The sequence below is a fragment of the Somniosus microcephalus genome, chromosome 24 (assembly GCF_052327205.1).
Source record: "Somniosus microcephalus isolate GS21.2 chromosome 24, FLI_Smic_1.0, whole genome shotgun sequence".
Lineage (NCBI taxonomy): Eukaryota > Metazoa > Chordata > Chondrichthyes > Squaliformes > Somniosidae > Somniosus > Somniosus microcephalus.
The window spans coordinates 1,475,169-1,492,321 of NC_141010.1; the positions used below are offsets into that span (position 1 = coordinate 1,475,169).

General features: G+C 58.7%; 1 protein-coding gene across 1 annotated transcript in view; it reads left to right on the forward strand.

Annotated features, from left to right (window-relative positions):
* The window catches only part of LOC147100946 (contactin-associated protein-like 2), a 45,199-nt gene that overhangs the window by 7,311 nt on the left and 20,735 nt on the right, over window positions 1-17,153 (forward strand). Inside the window, exons 4-9 of the mRNA XM_085966049.1 lie at window positions 697-864; window positions 1,349-1,567; window positions 3,281-3,520; window positions 8,041-8,268; window positions 12,599-12,732; window positions 15,947-16,040. Of these exons, the coding sequence (XP_085822175.1) occupies window positions 697-864; window positions 1,349-1,567; window positions 3,281-3,520; window positions 8,041-8,268; window positions 12,599-12,732; window positions 15,947-16,040 (1,083 nt within the window). The remainder of the gene's footprint in view (window positions 1-696; window positions 865-1,348; window positions 1,568-3,280; window positions 3,521-8,040; window positions 8,269-12,598; window positions 12,733-15,946; window positions 16,041-17,153) is intronic.

Consider the following 17,153-nt stretch of genomic DNA (forward strand, 5'->3'; position numbering starts at 1 on the left):
GGGGGGGGGGAGGGTCACTGGACCGCGGGGGTGGGGGGGGGGGGAGGGTCAATGGACCCCGGGGGTGGGGGGGGGGGAGGGTCAATGGACCCCAGGGGTGGGGGTGGGACACTGGACCCTGGGGGGGAGGGAATGGTCACTGGACCCTGGGGGTGCGGGGAGGGTCACTGGACCCTGGGGGGGGCGGGAGGGTCACTGGACCCCGGGGGTGGGTCACTGGACCCCGGGGGTGGGGGAGGGTCACTGGACCCCGGGGGTGGGGGGGGTTCACTGGACCCCAGGGGGTGGGGGAGGGTCACTGGACCCCGGGGGTGGCGGGGGGGGGGAGGGTCACTGGACCGCGGGGTGGGGGGGGGGAGGGTCAATGGACCCCGGGGGTGGGGGGGGGACACTGGACCCTGGTTGGGGGGGAATGGTCACTGGACCCTGGGGGGGGCGGGAGGGTCACTGGACCCCGGGGGTGGGGGGGTCACTGGACCCCGGGGGTGGGGGGGGGGTCACTGGACCCCGGGGGTGGGGGAGGGTCACTGGACCCTGGGGGTGGGGGGGGGTCACTGGACCCCGGGGGTGGGGGGTGGTGGGGAGAAGTGTTGCTGGTGCCAGGAGGAGACGCTGCCCCTGTAGAGTGGAGTAGATGGGCTTTTATTGAAGTTGTCCGCCGTTCCTGGCTAAGCTGAAGGGTTTTGTTTTTGACAGGGGGATCCTGGAACGCTGCCTCGTTTGTTCATGGGAATTACATGATGTTTCCGCCCTTCAATCCTGGCCCCAGTGCTGACATCTCGCTGTATTTTAAAACCACCTCCTCCTATGGTGTCTTCCTGGAGAATTCGGGATACACCGACTTCATCCGACTGGAACTGAAATGTGAGTTTTGTTGTTTGAAGTAATGGAATCAGTAAAAGTTAGAATGAAAACATTTTGGGAAAAAAGTTCCCAACCCAGAGTGAGGAATGATTGGAATAAATCTGGCAGATCAGATAATGGAGGCAAAACACTGAGCGACAGGCAGCAATAAAGCCCTGGAGTGGAGGGAGCCGCCAGACTCCTGACCTCTCCGCCACATCCCTCTCGTTCCTGCCTTTTCTAAACCTGGCTTCAGGTCACAATCCGAACTGCTGACAGACCATGGCAAGGTACCGCTGACTCCCCGAGTGTGTGGGGGGGCAAATTGCCCTGTGCGGCTGTGACACCGGGACTCCCCGAACACTGGGCCGGTGCGTGCCCCCCTGGTGTCGGTGCATGACCCCTGATGTCAGTGCGTGACCCCTCCCCCCGGGGTCAGTACGTGACCTGACCTCCCCCCCCAGGGTCAGTGCGTGACTCCTGACCCCAGCCTGGTGTTTTACAGCGGAGATGGTGATTGCCTTCTCCTTCGATGTGGGCGATGGGCCGGCGGAGTTGCGGGTGGAAGCTGAGGCCCCGCTGAATGACGATGCCTGGCATTTCATGGAGGCTGAGATCAACGTGAAGTTTGCCCGGCTGCGGCTGGACGAGTTGCCATGGCGAGTTAGAGAGGCACCGCCGCAGAGCTACGTGTCGCTGAGGCTGGACAGGCCGCTGTTTGTGGGTAAGTTGCAACCTTTTCGACTCGGGTCCCAGTGAAGGCCAAAAATCATCTGGAGAACTGAATGGGGGTGGAAGACATTGTGGCGGGGGGGGAGACGGGGGTTGGGAGGAGAGAGGGCGGGGGAGGAGGGAGAGGATGGGGAGAACAGTGGAGGAAGGGGGTAGAGTTGGCGGGAGTGGGTGAGTGGCGGGGGAACCAGGGGGTGGGGCAGTGACGGGAGAGTGGTGGGGGGCTGTGTTTGGGCCTGTAGATGGAAGCATAACATTACAAAGGGATATCAATAGATTAAGTCAATGGGCAAAACTGTGGCAAATGGATTTCAATGTAGGCAAGTGTGAGGTCATCCTCTTTGGACCTAAAAAGGATAAAACAGGGTGTTTTTTGATGGTGAAAGGCTAAAAACAGTGGATGTCCAAAGAGACTTGGGGGTTCAGGTACATCGATCATTAAAATGTCAGGGACAGGTACAGAAAATAATCGAAAAGGCTAATGGAATGCTGGCTTTTATATCCAGAACTAGGGTATAAGGGGGTAGAAGTTATGCTGCAGCTGTACAAAACCCTGGTTAGACCACACCTGGAGCACTAGGAGCAGTTCTGGGCACCACACCTCAGGAAGGATAGACTGGCCTTGGAGGGAGTGCAGCGTAGGTTTACCAGAATGATACCCGGACTCCAAGGGTTAAATTACGAGGAGAGATTACACGAATTAGGGTTATATTCCCTAGAATTTAGACGGTTAAGGGGTGATGTAATCGAAGTTTTCAAGATATTAAGGGGAATGGATAGGGTAGAGAGAGAGAAACTATTCAGGACTGAAATTTCAGGAGTGAAATTAGGAAACACTTCTACACACAAAGGTGGGAGCGGTTTGGAACTCTCTTCCGCAAACGGCAATTGATGCCGGGTCAATTGTTCATTTTAAACCTGAGATTGATAGATTTTTGTTAACCAAAAGTATTAAGGGATATGGGGCAAAAGCGGGTATGTGGAGTTAGGTTGCAGATCAGCCATGATCTCACTGAATGGCGGAACAGGCTCGAGTGGCTAAATGGCCGACTTATGTTCCTATGTGCCTGTGTTTGGGCCTGTGTTGCTGTGCAGTCCTGCATTATTAATTGATTTCTTCAATTTTTCTGCAGCAGTTTTTGTAACTATTATAAAACTCGCTAAAGAATATGTCAGCTGGCAGATCTTTGCGGTCCTGAGCTGTGGAATTGGCTGGATTTCCGTAGCCTGTCATGCTGACTGACACGCCACACTTCCTCTCTTATTCTAAATGTTTTGTGCTTTGTTCTTTCTCATTATTATATTATTTCTCTTTTTTCCTACAAGTCACCTCTTGGTTGGGTAGTTAACGGGACGTTGAGTCGAGGGTGTCTGAGTATGAATGTGGTTACAGCCTGTCTCCATGAGGAGCCATGTGTGTTGCTCACTGTCCAGATGTGTCGGTGCGCGAGGAACTGTGTGTGTGACTCTCTGTCCAGATGTGTCGGTGCATGAGGAACTGTGTGTGTGGCTCTCTGTCCACATGTGTCAATGCATGAGGAACTGTGTGTGTGACTCTCTGTCCACATGTGTCAGTGCGTGAGGAACTGTGTGTGTGACTCTCTGTCCAGATGTGTTGGTGTGTGAGGAACTGTGTGTGTGACTCTGTCCAGATGTGTCGGTGTCCTTTGACTGTAGCTGAGGTTTTTGGTGTTTCCTGTGACAGGAGCAGCAGAATACAGGCTGAACGCTTTCTTCGGTTGCCTCCGTGGGCTGAGAATGAACGGAGAGATCCTGGACCTGGAGCGGAAAGCCAATGTGACGGAGGGGGTGAACGCGGGCTGTGTGGGCCAGTGCAGCAGTCCCAGGATGCTGTGTCAGAACGGAGGGCAATGCGTCGAGAGGTACAGCACGTACAGCTGTGACTGCAATTCCAGCGCCTTCGATGGGCCCTTCTGCAATAAAGGTACCAGCTCCTGGACAGGCCGGACTATCCTGGAACAGACCGGGTCTGTTACAGCGACATGGGGAATAGAGAAATTCTGCTTCTCTACATAAGAACATAATCGTAGGAGCAGGAGTCGGTCATTTGGCCCCTCGAGCCTGCTCTGCCATTCAATAAGATCACGGCTGATCTGATCTTGGCCTCAACTCCACTTCCCTGCCCGCTCCCCATAACCCCCGACTCCCTGTAGCTCAAATATCTGTCTATCTCCACCTTAAATATATTCAATCACCCCGCCTCCACAGCTCTCTGGGGAAGAGAATTCCAAAGACTCACAACCCTCTGAGAGAAGAAATTTCTCCTCATTTCCGATTTAAAAGGGTGCCCCCTTATTCTGAAACTATGCCCCCTAGTTCTACATTCCCCCACGAGGGGAAACATCCTCTCTGCATCTACCCTGTCAAGCCCCTTCAGAATCTTATACGTTTCAATAAGATCCCGTCTCATTCTTCTAAACTCCAATGAGTATAGGCCCAACCTGCTCAACCTTTCTTCATCTCAGGAATCAACCTCGTGAACCTTCTCTGAACTGCCTCCAATGCAAGTATATCCTTCCTTAAATAAGGAGACCAAAACTGTACGCAGTACTCCAGGTGTGGTCTCACTAACGCCCTGTACAGTTTGTAGCAGGACTTCCCTACTTTTATACTCCGTTCCCTTTGCAATAAAGGCCAACACTCCATTTGCCTTCCTAATTGCTTGCTGTACCTGCATGCTGACTTTTTGTGATTCATGTACAAGGACCCCCAGATCCTTCTGTACCTCAGCATTTTGTAATCTCTCCCCATTTAAATAATAATTAGCTTTTTTATTTTTCCTACCAAAGTGGATAACCTCACATTTTCCCACATTATACTCCCATCTGCAAGGTTCCTGCCCACTCACTTAGCCTGTCGATATCCCTTCGGAGATTCTTTGTGTCCTCCACACAATTTGCTTTCCCACCTATCTTTGTATCATCAGCAAATTTGACTACATTACACTCGGTCCCTTCACCCAAGTCATTAATATAGATTGTAAATAGTTGAGGCCCCAGCACTGATCCCTGCGGCTCCCCACTAGTTACAGTTTGCCTGAAAATGACCCATTTATCCCGACTCTCTGTTTTCTGTTAGTTAGCCAATCCTCTATCCATGCTAATATATTACCCCCAACTCCGTGAGCTCTTATCTTGTGTAGTAACCTTTTATGTGGCACCTTATCGAACGCCTTCTGGAAATCCAAATACACCACATCTACTTTATCCACCCTGCTCATTACATCCTCAAAGAACTCCAGCAAATTTGTCAAACATGATTTCCCTTTCATAAAACCACGCTGACTCTGTTTGACTATATTATGATTTGCTAAATGTCCTGCTACCATTGCCTTAATGATGGACTCCAGCATTTTCCCAATGACAGATGTTAGGCTAACTGGTCGACAGTTCCCTGCTTTCTGTCTCCCTCCTTTCTTCAATAGGGGCGTTACATTTGCGGTTTTCTAGTCCACTGGGACCTCTCCAGAATCCAGCGAATTTTGGTAAATTATAACCAATGCATCCACTATCTCTGCAGCCACCGCTTTTAAGACTCTCAGATGCAGGCCATCGGGTCCAGGGGACTTGTCCACCTTTAGTCCCATTAGTTTGCCTAATACTTTCTCTCTAGTGATAGTGATTGTTTTAAGTCCCCCTCCCACCCCAATAGCCCTTGATTATCCATTATTGGGATACTTTTAGTGTCTTCTACCGTGAAGACTGATACAAAATATTTGTTCAACGTCTCCGCCATTTCCCTGTTTCCCATTATTAATTCCCCAGACTCATCCTCTAGGGGACCAATGTTTACTTTAGCTATTCATTTCCTTTTTATATACCTGTAGAAGTTCTTACTGTCTGTTTTTATATTTCTTGCTAGCTTACTCTCATAAGCTATCTTCTCTCTATCATTTTTTTAGTCATCCTTTGCTGATTTAAAAAAAATTCCCAATCCTCTGGCCTTCCACTAAACTTCGCAGCATTGTATGCCTTTGTTTTCATTTGATACCATCCTTTACTTCCTTAGTTAGCCACGGATGGTTCATCCTTCTTTTAGAGTCTTTCTTTCTCAGTGGAATATATCTTTGCTGAGAGTTATGAAAATATCTCCTTAAATGTTTGTCACTGCTTTTCTACAGTCTTACACTGTAATATATTTTCCCAGTCCACTTTAACCAAGTCTGTCTTCATACCTTGTAATTACCTTTGTTTAAGCTCAGGACATTAGTTTGAGACCGAGCTTTCTCACCCTCAAACTGAATTTGAAATTCTACCATGCTATGATCACTCTTCCCAAGAGGATCCTTCACTTCGAGATCATTAATTAATCCAGCCTTGTTACACATTACCAGATCTAAAATAGACTTCTTCCCTAGTTGGTTCCACAATGTATTGTTCCAAGAAACCATCCCATATACACTCTAAGAACTCTTCCTCAAGTCTACCTTTGCCAATTTGCTTTGTCCAATCAATATGAAGATTAAAATCTCCCATGATTATAGCTGTACCTTCTTACAAGCCTCTATTATTTCTTGATTTATTCTCTGCCCTACAGTGTGGCTACTGTTTGGGGGCCTGTAGACCACTCCCACCAGTGACTTCTTACCCTTATTATTTCTTATCTCCACCCAAACTGATTCTACATCTTGATCTTCTGAGCCAATATCATTTCTCATTACAGCACTGATCTCATCCCTTATTAACAGAGCTACACCACCTCCTTTTCCTTTCTGCCTACCCTTACGAAAGGGCAAATACCCCTGAATATTCAGTTCCACCTTGCAACCACGTCTCTGTAATGGCTATCAGATCATACCCATTTATTTCAATTTGTGCTGTCAACTTATCTATCTTGTTACGAATGCTGCGTGCGTTCAGATATAGAGCTTTTAATTTTGTCTTTTTACCATTTTTCCCTATGACCCACTCTTTCTGATGCACTCTTGTGTATACGCTCTGTCCCTTCCTGTCACACTCTGGTTATCATTACCCCTATCGCTACCCTGCACTTTTGCCTTCTCGTTTTTCTTTGACTTTTAAATTTCCGCTCAGCGTATCCCTCACCCCCACTATTTAGTTTAAAACCCCTATCTCCAGCTCTAGTTATTCGATTCACCAAGACACTGGTCCCAGCCTGATTCGAATGAAGCCTGTCCCGATGGAACAGCTCCCTCTTACCCCAGTACTGGTGCCAGTACCCCAGGAATTGAAACCCATTTCTCCCACGCCAATCTTTGAGCCACTCGTTCATCTCTCTGATCTTATTTACCCTGTGCCAATTTGCACGTGGCTCAGGTAGTAATCCAGAGATTATAACCTTTGTGGTTCTGCTTTTAATTTAGCCCCTAGCTGCTCATACTCCCTACCTACATGGACCCACGACAACTGGATCTTTCCCCTCCCACTTTAAGTTCCTCGCCAGCCCAGAGGAGATTGTCCTTTACCCCTGGCACCGGGCAGGCAACACAGCCTTCGGGACTCATGCTCTTGGCTGCAGAGAACAGTGTCTATCCCCCTAACTATACTGTCTCCTACCACTACCACATTTCTTTTTGCTTCCCCCACTTGAATGGCTGTACCATGGTGCTGTGGTCAGTTTGCTCATCCTCACTGCAGTCCCTGCTCTCACCCACACAGAGGGTAAGAACCTCGTAACTGTTGGACAAGAGCAAGGGCTGAGGCTCCTCCACCACTACCTCCTGGGTCCCCATACCTGCTTCGCTCATAGTCACATCCACCTGTCCCTGACCACGGATCAAATTTGAATTAATTAATCTAAGGGGTGTGACTGCCTCCTGGAACACAGCGTCCTGGTAACTCTCCCCCTCCCTGATGTGTCGCAGTGTTTGAAGCTCGGACTCCAGCTCATCAACACGGAGCCAAAGTTCCTCGAGCAACCAACACTTATTGCAAATGTGGTCGCCGTGGCCCTCAATGGTGTCCACCAGCTCCCACATGTTGCAGCAGTAACACATCGCCTGCCCTGCCATCGCTAATGTATTTAAGTGTTTAATTAAGTGTTTAAGTTTTGTATGTTTAGTTTTTAATCCCAGCTCTTAATTTAAACCAATGCCCAAGAAAAAGAGAGAAATACTGACTAACCAATCACTTCCCTGCTTTCCTGTGACGGCACTCCTTGTTTTTTTGTTGTTCTTTTGCTGCTTTCCTGTGATGTTCCACTTTGATATTTTTTCTTTCACAGGTCCCGCTCAGGTCCGCTGCCTCACAGGTTTTCCCTTCACAGGTCTGTTCGCTCCGCAGGGAGACAGCTGCTCCCGCTCTCGGCTCTTTTCTGACACATAAAGTAATCTCTAGCCTGTCAATTTACTGTTAATGCAACAAATTAAATGAGCAAAGAATCTGAGAATTCATGAAAGGACAAATCCTAGGAAACCTCCCTTCACAGTTACTCGATTGTAAACAGTGAGTCCTTCTGGTCCTGACTGTGATCTATCTGTTCCAGTTATCGGTGGGTATTTTGAGCCCGGCACTTACGTGCGTTACGGTTTCCAATCACCGTTGACGGCCGCAGCGAGAGAGTTTGCGAATATGATGGTTCCGTTGAGTCACAGTTTTAACTCAACCAGTGAGGAGATTGTCTTCAGTTTCAAAACATCGGAGCCACCAAGTGTCCTCATGTACGTCAGCTCCTACTCCAAGGATTATGTGGCAGTGGTCATCAAACATGATGGTAAGCCCACCCGTCAGCGGAATGGACAACTGGTCACGGCGCTCAATTCCGTATCGCTCGTTTTACACCATTGCTTAAAATGACCCGAGTGGGACATTTACACCAACACTCGCTCCTCTCGAAACAATCGATAAAATGGAGCTCAATCAGAGAATTGTGTATTTCCTTGTCCCGGACCCACCCCTCGTCTAGACACCCCCCCCATGGACACCCCCCCCGCCCCCCATGGACACGTCCCCCGCCCCCCCATGGACACGTCCCCCGCCCCCCCATGGACACGGCCCACCATGGACACGTCCCCCCGCCCCCCCCATGGACACGCCCCCGCCCACCCATGGACACCCCCCCCGCCCCCCATGGACACGTCCCCCCGCCCCCCATGGACACGTCCCCCCGCCCCCCCCATGGACACGTCCCCCGCCCCCCCATGGACACGTCCCCCGCCCCCCCATGGACACGTCCCCCGCCCCCCCCATGGACACGTCCCCCGCCCCCCCATGGACACGTCCCCCGCTCCCCCATGGACACGTCCCCCCACTCCCCCATGGACACGTCCCCGCCCCCCATGGACACGCCACCATGGACACACCCCCGCCCCCCATGGACACCGCCCCCACCATGGACACACCCCCCGCCCCCCATGGACACGTCCCCCGCCCCCCCCCATGGACACGTCCCCCGCCTCCCCATGGACACGTCCCCCGCCCCCCCCATGGACACGTCCCCCGCCCCCCCCCATGGACACGTCCCCCGCTCCCCCATGGACACGTCCCCCCGCCCCCCCCATGGACACGTCCCCCGCTCTCCCATGGACACGTCCCCGCCCCCCATGGACACGCCCACCATGGTCACACCCCCGCCCCCATGGACAAGCCCCGCCCCCCATGGACACGTCCCCCGCCCCCCCATGGACACGTCCCCCGCCCCCCCCATGGACACGTCCCCCGCCCCCCCATGGACACGTCCCCCGCCCCCCCATGGACACGTCCCCCGCCCCCCCATGGACACGTCCCCCGCCCCCCCCATGGACACGTCCCCCGCCCCCCCATGGACACGTCCCCCGCCCCCCCATGGACACGTCCCCCGCTCTCCCTGGACACGTCCCCGCCCCCCCATGGACACGCCCACCATGGACACACTCCCCGCCCCCCATGGACACGCCCACCATGGACACACCCCCGCCCCCCATGGACACGTCCCCCGCCCCCCCATGGACACGTCCCCCGCCCCCCCATGGACACGTCCCCCGCCCCCCCATGGACACGTCCCCCGCCCCCCCCATGGACACGTCCCCCGCCCCCCATGGACACGTCCCCCGCCCCCCCATGGACACGTCCCCCGCCCCCCCATGGACACGCCCCCCGCCCCCCATGGACCCGCCCCCCCCGCCCCCCATGGACACGCCTCCCATGGACATGCCCCCCCCCGCCCCCATGGACACGCCCCCCCCGCCCCCATGGACACGCCCCCCCCGCGCCCCCATGGACACGGCCCCCCGCCCCCATGGACACGCCCCCGCCCCCATGGACACGCCCCCCCGCCCCCCATGGACACACCCCACGCCCCCATGGACACGCCCCCGCCCCCCCCCATGGACACGCCCCCCGCCCCCCATGGACAACGCCCCCCATGGACATGCCCCCCCGCCCCCATGGACACGCCCCCCGCCCCCATGGACACGCCCCCCCACCCCCATGGACCACGCCCCCCGCCCCCATGGACAGGCCCCCCGCCCCCATGGAAACGCCCCCGCCCCCATGGACACGCCCCCCCGCCCCCATGGACACGCCCCCGCCCCCCATGGACACGCACCCGCCACCCCCCATGGACACCCCCCCCCGCCCCGATGGACAAGCCCCGCCCCAGGGACACGCCCCCCGCCCCCTATGGACACGTCCCCCGCCCCCCCATGGACACGTCCCCCGCCCCCCCATGGACACGTCCCCCGCTCCCCCATGGACACGTCCCCCGCCCCCCCATGGACACGTCCCCCGCTCCCCCATGGACACGTCCCCGCCCCCCATGGACACGCCCACCATGGACACACCCCCGCCCCCCATGGACACGCCCACCATGGACACACCCCGCCCCCCATGGACACGCCCACCATGGACACACCCCCGCCCCCCCATGGACACGTCCCCCGCCCCCCCATGGACACGTCCCCCGCCCCCCCATGGACACGTCCCCCGCCCCCCATGGACACGTCCCCCGCCCCCCCATGGACACGTCCCCCGCCCCCCCATGGACACGTCCCCCGCTCCCACCATTGACACGTCCCCCGCTCCCCCATGGACACGTCCCCCGCTCCCCCATGACACGTCCCCCCGCTCCCCCATGGACACGTCCCCCGCCCCCCATGGACACGCCCACCATGGACACACCCCCCGCCCCCCATGGACACGTCCCCTGCCCCCCATGGACACGTCCCCCGCCCCCATGGACACGCCCCCCGTCCCCCGCCCTCCCCATGGACACGCTCCCGCCCCCCCCATGGACATGCCCCCTGCCCCCCATCTCCCCCATGGACACGCCCCCGCCCCCATGGACACGCCCCCCCGCCCCCATGGACACACCCCGATGGACACGCCCACCCCGCCCCCATGGACACGCCCCCCCATGGACACGCCCCACGCCCCCATGGACACGCCCCCGCCCCCCATGGACAAGCCCCACCCCCAAGGACACGCCCCCCACCCCCCATGGACACGCCCCCCATGGACACGCCCCACGCCCCCATGGACACGCCCCCGCCCCCATGGACATGCACCCGCCACCCCCATGGACACGCCCCCCACCCCCATGGACAAGCCCCACCCCCAAGGACACGCCCCCCACCCCCCATGGACACGCCCCCCATGGACACGTCCCCCACCCCCCATGGACATGCCGCCCGCCCCCGATGGACACGCTCCCCGCCCCCCATGGACACGCCCCCCGCCCCCCACATGGACACGCCCCCCGCCCCCATGGACACGCCCCCCCGCCCCCATGGACACGCCCCCCCTGCCCCCATGGACACGCCCCCGCCCCCATGGACACGCCCCCGCCCCCCATGGACACGCCCATGGACAAGCCCCGCCCCCAAGGACGCCCCCCACCCCCCATGGACACGCCCCCCATGGACACGTCCCCCCACCCCCCATGGACACGCCGCCCACCCCCCCCATGGACACGCCGACACATCCCCCGCCCCCATGGACACGTCCCCCGCCCCCCCATGGACACGCCCCTGCCCCCCATGGACACGCCCCCGCCCCCATGGACACGCCCCCCGCCCCCATGGACACGCCCCCCCGCCCCCATGGACACGCCCCCATGGACACGCCCCCATGGACACGCCCCCCGCCCCCATGGACACGCGCCCCCCCCGCCCCCATGGACACGCGCCCCCCCGCCCCCATGGACACGCGCCCCCCCCGCCCCCATGGACACGCGCCCCCCCGCCCCCATGGACACGCGCCCCCCCCCCACCCCCCATGGACACGCCCCCGCCCCCCATGGACACGCCCCCGCCCCCCATGGACACGCCCCCGCCCCCCATGGACACGCCCCCGCCCCCCATGGACACGCCCCCGCCACCCCCCATGGACACGCCCCCCGCCCCCATGGACACGCGCCCCCCCCACCCCCATGGACACGCCCCCGCCCCCCATGGACACGCCCCCGCCCCCCATGGACACGCCCCCGCCACCCCCATGGACACGCCCCCCGCCCCCATGGACACGCCCCCCGCCCCCAAGGACACGCCCCCCACCCCACATGGACACGTCCTCCACCCCCATGGACACCCCCCCGCCCCCCATGGACATGTCCCCCGCCCCCATGGCGTCCCCCGCCCCCCATGGACACGCCCCCCGCCCCCCATGGATACGCCCCCCCCCACCCCCATTTCCACTCCTGAGCTCCGGTGATTGTTGGGTGTTTGCGATGGAGCGATCTGCATTTCTGCTCACGCCAGACAGTCATGTTCTTGCCTTGGCTGCTTCCAACCTTTGTTATTTTTTCCTTCTTTCTATGTAATTCAAAAATAAAACTTATTAAGGTTCAGAAATCTTTGTATTAAAAACAGAAAATGCTGGAGATACTCAGCAGGTCAGGCAGCACCTGTGAAGAGAGAATCAGAGTTAACTTTTCAGGTCGATGGCCTTTCGTCAGAACTGGAAAAAAGGTCATCAACCTGAAACGTCAACTCTGTTTCTCTCTTCACAGGTGCTGCCTGACCAGCTGAGTATCTCCAGCATTTTCTGTTTTTATTTCAGATTTCCAGCATCTGCAGTATTTTCTTTTCGGAAATCTTTGTGATGAGTTGTTGCCTTTTCCCTCACAGGCAGTTTGGTGCTGCGATACCAGCTTGGATCCTTTGCCAATCCATTCACCCGGACCCTGGTAAAGGAGAACGTGGCAGATGGTGAGGCTCACCGGGTCAACATCACCAGACGAGACCGGGACATCTACACACAGGTAATTGGCTGGGATAGGCAGGCCCGGGATAGGCAGGCCCGGCTAACACAGGCCCGGGATAGGCAGGCCCGGGATAGGCAGGCCCGGCTAACACAGGCCCGGGATAGGCAGGCCCGGCTAACACAGGCCCGGGATAGGCAGGCCCGGCTAACACAGGCCCGGGATAGGCAGGCCCGGGATAGGCAGGCCCGGCTAACACAGGCCCGGGATAGGCAGGCCCGGCTAACACAGGCCCGGGATAGGCAGGCCCGGCTAACACAGGCCCGGGATAGGCAGGCCCGGCAAACACAGGCCCGGCTAACACAGGCCCGGGATACGCAGGCCCGGCTAACACAGGCCCGGGATAGGCAGGCCCGGCAAACACAGGCCTGGCAAACGCAGGCCCGGCAAACACAGGCCTGGCAAACGCAGGCCCGGCAAACACAGGCCCGGGATAGGCAGGCCCGGCAAACACAGGCCCGGCAAACGCAGGCCCGGCAAACACAGGCCTGGCAAACGCAGGCCCGGCAAACACAGGCCTGGCAAACGCAGGCCCGGCTAACACAGGCCCGGCTAACACAGGCCCGGGATAGGCAGGCCCGGCTAACACAGGCCCGGCTAACACAGGCCCGGGATAGGCAGGCATAGCAAACACAGGCCCGGGATAGGCAGGCCCAGCTAACACAGGCCCGGCTAACGCAGGCCCGGGATAGGCAGGCATAGCAAACACAGGCCTGGGATAGGCAGGCCCGGCAAACACAGGCCCGGCAAACGCAGGCCCGGCAAACACAGGCCTGGCAAACGCAGGCCCGGCAAACACAGGCCTGGCAAACGCAGGCCCGGCTAACACAGGCCCGGGATAGGCAAGCATAGCAAACACAGGCCCGGGATACGCAGGCCCGGCTAACACAGGCCCGGGATAGGCAGGCCTGGCTAACGCAGGCCCGGCTAACACAGGCCCGGCTAACACAGGCCCGGGATAGGCAGGCCCAGCTAACACAGGCCCGGCTAACACAGGCCCGGGATAGGCAGGCCCAGCTAACACAGGCCCGGGATAGGCAGGCCCGGCTAACGCAGGCCCGGCTAACACAGGCCCGGCTAACACAGGCCCGGGATAGGCAGGCCCGGCTAACACAGGCCCGGGATAGGCAGGCCCGGCTAACACAGGCCCGGCTAACACAGGCCCGGGATAGGCAGGCCCGGCTAACACAGGCCCGGGATAGGCAGGCCCGGCTAACACAGGCCCGGGATAGGCAGGCCCAGCTAACACAGGCCCGGGATAGGCAGGCCCGGCTAACACAGGCCCGGGATAGGCAGGCCCGGCTAACACAGGCCCGGGATAGGCAGGCCCAGCTAACACAGGCCCGGGATAGGCAGGCCCGGCTAACACAGGCCCGGCTAACACAGGCCCGGGATAGGCAGGCCCAGCTAACACAGGCCCGGGATAGGCAGGCCCGGCTAACACAGGCCCGGCTAACACAGGCCCGGGATAGGCAGGCCCAGCTAACACAGGCCCGGGATAGGCAGGCCCAGCTAACACAGGCCCGGGATAGGCAGGCCCAGCTAACACAGGCCCGGCTAACACAGGCCCGGGATAGGCAGGCCCGGCTAACACAGGCCCGGCTAACACAGGCCCGGGATAGGCAGGCCCAGCTAACACAGGCCCGGCTAACACAGGCCCGGGATAGGCAGGCCCGGCTAACGCAGGCCCGGCTAACACAGGCCCGGGATAGGCAGGCCCGGCTAACACAGGCCCGGCTAACACAGGCCCGGGATAGGCAGGCCCAGCTAACACAGGCCCGGGATAGGCAGGCCCGGCTAACACAGGCCCGGGATAGGCAGGCCCAGCTAACACAGGCCCGGGATAGGCAGGCCCGGCTAACACAGGCCCAGGATAGGCAGGCCCAGCTAACACAGGCCCGGGATAGGCAGGCCCGGCTAACACAGGCCCGGCTAACACAGGCCCGGGATAGGCAGGCCCAGCTAACACAGGCCCGGGATAGGCAGGCCCAGCTAACACAGGCCCGGGATAGGCAGGCCCAGCTAACACAGGCCCGGCTAACACAGGCCCGGGATAGGCAGGCCCAGCTAACACAGGCCCGGGATAGGCAGGCCCGGCTAACACAGGCCCGGGATAGGCAGGCCCAGCTAACACAGGCCCGGGATAGGCAGGCCCAGCTAACACAGGCCCGGCTAACACAGGCCCGGGATAGGCAGGCCCAGCTAACACAGGCCCGGGATAGGCAGGCCCGGCTAACGCAGGCCCGGGATAGGCAGGCTCAGCTAACACAGGCCCGGCTAACACAGGCCCGGGATAGGCAGGCCCGGCTAACACAGGCCCGGGATAGGCAGGCCCGGCAAACACAGGCCCGGCTAACACAGGCCCGGGATAGGCAGGCCCGGGATAGGCAGGCCCGGCTAACGCAGGCCCGGGATAGGCAGGCCCGGCAAACACAGGCCCGGCTAACACAGGCCCAGCTAACACAGGCCCAGCTAACACAGGCCCAGCTAACACAGGTCCAACCACACGAGGCTGGGTAAGGTTGAATATTTCCAAGCACACACTGGGTTATGAACCGAGCTGGCCGAGGCCAGGACCTGAAGGACAAACTGCCAACTGGGCTGATGGCAGGAGGCGAGAGAACCAACACGAGGGAAAAACCTACTTTCCTCGTTCGCACAAGATGTGTCTCCATTGACGGTGTTGGTGGGAGTGACCACTGTACAGTCCCATCTTCACACTGAGGACACCCGCCATCGTGTTGTGTGGCACTACCACCATGCTAAATGCGATAGATTCAGAACAGACCTAGCAGCTCAAAACTGGGCATCCATGAGGCGCTGTGGGCCATCAGCAGCAGCAATCTATAACCTCATGGTCCAGCAAAACCCTTATTCCTGCATCACCATCAAGCCAGGCGACTAAGCCTGGTTCAGTGAGGAGTGTAGAGGAGCATCCAGGAGCAGCACCAGGCATACCTGAGAATAATAGGCTAACGTAGTGACGCTACCATGCAGGACTGCAGGCTAAGCAATGGCTGGAGTCATCCCTGCCCCCCGCCCACGGATTCCACCCCGACCCACAGACATCCACCCCCTAAAGATACTCCGCCCCCCCCAACACCCAGACACACCACTGCCATCTGGTGGATGAGCCCGGTTGTGTCTCGTTCCATTCCAATACATACAATGTGTGACTGTTTGTCTAACTTTGCCTAATCCCCTCTTCCTGCAGGTGGACGATGATCCTGTTATCAGAGAGCGAATCTTTCTGTGGGGAGATAGGAATTTTGATTCTCCGAGGTCTCTGTTCCTGGGTCGAGTGATGGGTGAGGTCATAACTTTCTACAGCTTATCTGTTCCTTATTGACTCGTGTACGGGCTCTCGCTACACTCGGACTGGATGTGACACCCACACACAGCACCTTTAGCACTTGCGTTTGTACCGTACATGCATTCCTAGATTTTGTGGTGTTTATTGTCGTGGCAATGTTTAAATTGTTTTTACTCGTTAGTTTGGCTCAGTCTCACCTCTCACCTAGAATCTAGGCTGGCACCAATGCAATACTGAGGGAGCGCTGCACTGTCGGAGGGGCAGTACTGAGGGAGGAGCAGTACTGAGGGTGTGCTGCACTGTCAGCGGGGCAGTACTGAGGGAGCGCCGCACTGTCGGAGGGGCAGTACTGAGGGGGGAGCAGTACTGAGGGAGCGCTGCACTGTCGGAGGGGCAGTACTGAGGGAGCGCCGCACTGTCGGAGGGGCAGTACTGAGGGAGTGCCGCACTGTCGAGGGACAGTACTGAGGGAGTGCCGCACTGTCGGAGGGACAGTACTGAGGGAGCGCCGCACTGTCGGAGGGGCAGCACTGAGGGAGCGCCGCACTGTCGGAGGGGCAGTACTGAGGGAGCGCCGCACTGTCGGAGGGGCAGTACTGAGGGAGCGCCGCACTGTCGGAGGGGCAGTACTGAGGGAGTGCCGCACTGTCGGAGGGGCAGTACTGAGGGGGGAGCAGTACTGAGGGAGCGCTGCACTGTCGGAGGGGCAGTACTGAGGGAGTGCCGCACTGTCGGAGGGGCAGTACTGAGGGAGGGGCAGTACTGAGGGCGTGCTGCACTGTCAGCGCGGCTGTACTGAGGGAGCGCCGCACTGTCGGAGGGGCAGTACTGAGGGGGGAGCAGTACTGAGGGAGCGCTGCACTGTCGGAGGGGCAGTACTGAGGGAGTGCCGCACTGTCGAGGGACAGTACTGAGGGAGTGCCGCACTGCCGAGGGACAGTACTGAGGGAGTGCCGCACTATCGGAGGGACAGTACTGAGGGAGCGCCGCACTGTCGGAGGGGCAGTACTGAGGGAGCGCCGCACTGTCGGAGGGGCAGTACTGAGGGAGTGCCGCACTGTCGGAGGGACAGTACTGAGGGAGTGCTGCACTGTCGGAGGGGCAGTAC